We start from the raw sequence: 3,181 nt of genomic DNA, 5'->3' as shown, positions 1-3,181 counted from the left end.
TAGCATTGGAAGTTTTCAATTAGAAACAAGATAATTCAGTAATAAACATATATGACACTAACTGACCCTTCACCTCAAGGAATAAACCCCCTCAGTTGTGGACACCAATGCTCAATATTTCCATAAACACATTCACGGCATGAAAAAGAAATACTTTGCACAGTAAGAAAATGAGCGTAATGAAATTTTGCTTCCTCATATTTATGGTCGTCTCTGATGCTAAGAATATATTAGATCAATCTATTTATTCAAATTTGTCTTTCCATGTGGATTCCACTGGGAGAGATATACATGCTAATCAGTGCTGGCCAGGGGCTATGGTGGGCTTTCCGGACACTGAGCTGAATCACAGAATAAAACCAGGAGACCAGTCAGGAAACACAGGAGCACATTTGTAGAGTAAGGGCCTGACATTAAGCTTTTGATTTCTGAAGCATCCATTTCAAAGACAGCCATTCAAATTAACCTATGGCCAGTTGTATGTATGACACAATTACTAAATAATCACCCAGGCCACCCCACCCACAAAGTACCGATTTAGAAAGCCCTGGTAATCTAGATAACTATCAGGAGTGAGCCTGCTTTTCCCTTTCTGTGCCAAATTCTAGTAGTGTGCTCTTTGCATGGTTTTGTTGTTATTTTTAAACATTGTAGGAAAATATTTTATTATATTCTCTTTGATTTTTTATTTGAGTATATAGACACACAATGTTACATCAGATTCAGATGTACAACATAGTGATTCATTGTCTCTGTAAGTTTTGCTGTGTTCACCCCAAGTGTAGCTGTCCTCTGTCCCCTTACATCACTATTATAATATCATTGACTGTATTCATATGCTGTGCCTTCCCATTCCCACGACTTTATTCATCGCATATCTCCATTTCCACTCTCCTCCACCGAGTTTACCCATCCTCCAACTCCACCCGTGTTTTAAATTCACCAACAAAAAAATGAGCCCACAAGCCCCTAAACATCCCCCCCATGGACCCCACTGAGGACAGATCATTCTCTCTCTCTCTCTCTCACTCAATGCCTCTCTCCCCCTCTGAGACCTCTCCAAATGGCCTTTGGGCATCCCAGGTGCCCTCCAGGACCTGTGAGGAATGAACCTGGTTTTGTTAGAGTTCTCTGATGGGTGTTGCTGAGGCATGTCTTGCAATCACAAGAAGAACACATGGGCTGGTGCAGAGGCTCTGGTCCGGGAAGCATCTGTGGGAATGTCCACAAGCACAGGGGTGCAGGGGAGTGCCCGGGCTTTCCTAGCCTGAGCATCCCTGGCAGGAGCCTGAGATTTAAACAGAACAAGATTATAGACCACATTATCAGGAAGATGAGTGAAGGTGTGACGTAAAAAGATTTGCAGACTCTAGGTAGAAACTTCAGTGTTATATTTTTATCTACCATAAAATTATGTAAAGGTCTTAGTGACCAAGTATAGTTCTTTTTCCACAAGAATATACAACCCATGATTATTATTTCAGGAAAGCTAGGGAAAATTTACTTAGCAGGATGTAAGTTCTTTGAAACGAAATTGTTTTTAAGAAATCCAACTTGCCCCATGTAAGACACAGAGATTTCTAGGCATTTGTGATCCAAGGTTGAGGAAAACATTAGGAACATATGAAAATGGAGAAAGGGGAAACTGTTTATATATCAAACAGAGCAGAAGCTTAATAAAGTAAGTACTTAAATGTATGGAGACGTTGAATTCAAACAAATGAAAATTCTAGGAAATAAATAGAAGGAGCAGATTTTACTTCCTCAGTCTGATAGAAGAATAGCAGTTTCTGCCTCTGAGGCTGTGAGCCCTGCAATCATGGGCACTTCTTCAACCCCAAGACCACTGACCCTTAAATTACTGGAACCCCAACAATTCTTTTCAGAGCCCGTTTTATGTCTTTGTTCCCCAGGCTGTAGATGGAGGGGTTCAGCATGGGCGTGACCACCGTGTACATCACCGAGGCTACTGCACTTGAGTGGCAGCTCTGGGGAGCAGCAGAGCTAAGGTACACTCCTAGGATTGTACAATAAAATAAGGAGACAATGGAGAGGTGAGACGCACAGGTGGAGAATGTTTTATACTTGCCCTGAGCTGATGAGATTCCATGTATGGAGGAAACAATCTTAGAGTAAGAGTGAAGGATCCCAGCAAAAGCGCCATACCCAGCAGGACAGCTGCAAAATACATCACCACATTATTAAGAAAGGTGTCAGAACAGGCAAGTTGGACCATCTCACTGAGTTCACAAAAAAAGTGGGGGATTTGGAAGTGTGTGCACAAGTACAGCCGCAGCATCATTAAACTTTGTAACAAGGAATTCAGGATAGACATGATCCAGGACACCAAAACCAGCAGTCCACAGAGCTGGGGGTTCATGATGACTGTGTAGTCCAGGAGATGACAGATGGCCACAAACTGGTCATAGGCCATCACACTCAGGAGAAAGACATCCAACACAGCAAAGAGTGTGAAAAAGTACATCTGTGTGATGTAGCCTGCATAGGTGATCCCTTTGCTCTGAGTCTGGATGTTCCACAGCATCTTGGGGATGGTGGTAGAAGTGAAGCAGATGTCTACAAAGGACAGGTTGGCGAGGAAGAAGTACATGGGGGTGTGGAGGGCGGAGTCAGAACTAATGGTCAGGATGATGAGCAGGTTCCCAAACACAGTGATCAGGTACATGGAGAGAAAAAAACCCAAATACGAGGGGTTGCAGTTCTATTCTCTCTGAAAATCCCAGAAGAAGAAATTCTGAAATTGGTGTATCATTGCCTGGTTCCATGTAGTGGAGGTGACTTCCAGGAAAGAGGGAAATAGCATGACTGATTTTCATACAATCGTGCATTACTCACAGATTTGAAATGGTACTTTTTATATTTTGCAGTTCAGAAATTTATTTTAATATTTTGTTTATGGGTATGGTCTCCTGTAGGGGATCCCCATGTCATCTTACTTATTCAATTTTTCCTCTAATACTTTTTCCCCCTAATGGGTCATGTATTCCACAGTTAATGAGATAGCCCTCCAATTTTAAAGGATATAAATGAAGTGCTGACCATGTTTTAGGCATTGTTTAGGCAAGGAGTATAGGGCGTTAAAGAACAAATGTCCCTAAAATTCAATGATGGAGCTAATAATAAAATAATAAAATTGAGTATCATTTCAGATGGGAACATT

The 3,181-nt window shown here is 41.7% G+C and overlaps 1 protein-coding gene across 1 annotated transcript; it reads right to left on the bottom strand.

The window, feature by feature from the left end:
* Positions 1-1,162: 1,162 nt before the first annotated feature.
* LOC148165172 (olfactory receptor-like protein OLF4) lies at positions 1,163-2,686 on the bottom strand. Its single transcript, XM_088023474.1, has 3 exons — positions 2,167-2,686; positions 1,863-2,017; positions 1,163-1,288 (listed from the first exon to the last, which is right to left on the bottom strand). The coding sequence occupies exons 1-3, from the start codon at positions 2,684-2,686 to the stop codon at positions 1,163-1,165; spliced, it is 801 nt and encodes a 266-aa protein (XP_087879600.1).
* Between the last annotated feature and the right edge of the window lie 495 nt (positions 2,687-3,181).

The sequence above is a fragment of the Eumetopias jubatus genome, unplaced genomic scaffold (genome assembly GCF_037043125.1).
Source record: "Eumetopias jubatus isolate StellerSeaLion01/CBP00866 unplaced genomic scaffold, mEumJub1_p1.0 scaffold_1, whole genome shotgun sequence".
In the NCBI taxonomy this organism is placed as follows: Eukaryota; Metazoa; Chordata; class Mammalia; order Carnivora; family Otariidae; genus Eumetopias; species Eumetopias jubatus.
Note: the sequence above shows the minus strand (reverse complement) of the source record. Positions and strands in the feature narration are given on the sequence as shown.

Bases quoted from the DNA above. Each gene is read 5' to 3' on its own strand.
- LOC148165172 (XM_088023474.1), bottom strand. From the start codon at position 2,686: ATGTACCTGATCACTGTGTTTGGGAACCTGCTCATCATCCTGACCATT. The intron at 2,018-2,166 runs GTATGGCGCTTT...GTACAATCCTAG, and splicing joins TTTTGCAGCTGTCCTGCTGG to GAGTGTACCTTAGCTCTGCT. The intron at 1,289-1,862 runs GTAATTTAAGGG...TTTAAATCTCAG, and splicing joins AAAGAATTGTTGGGGTTCCA to GCTCCTGCCAGGGATGCTCA.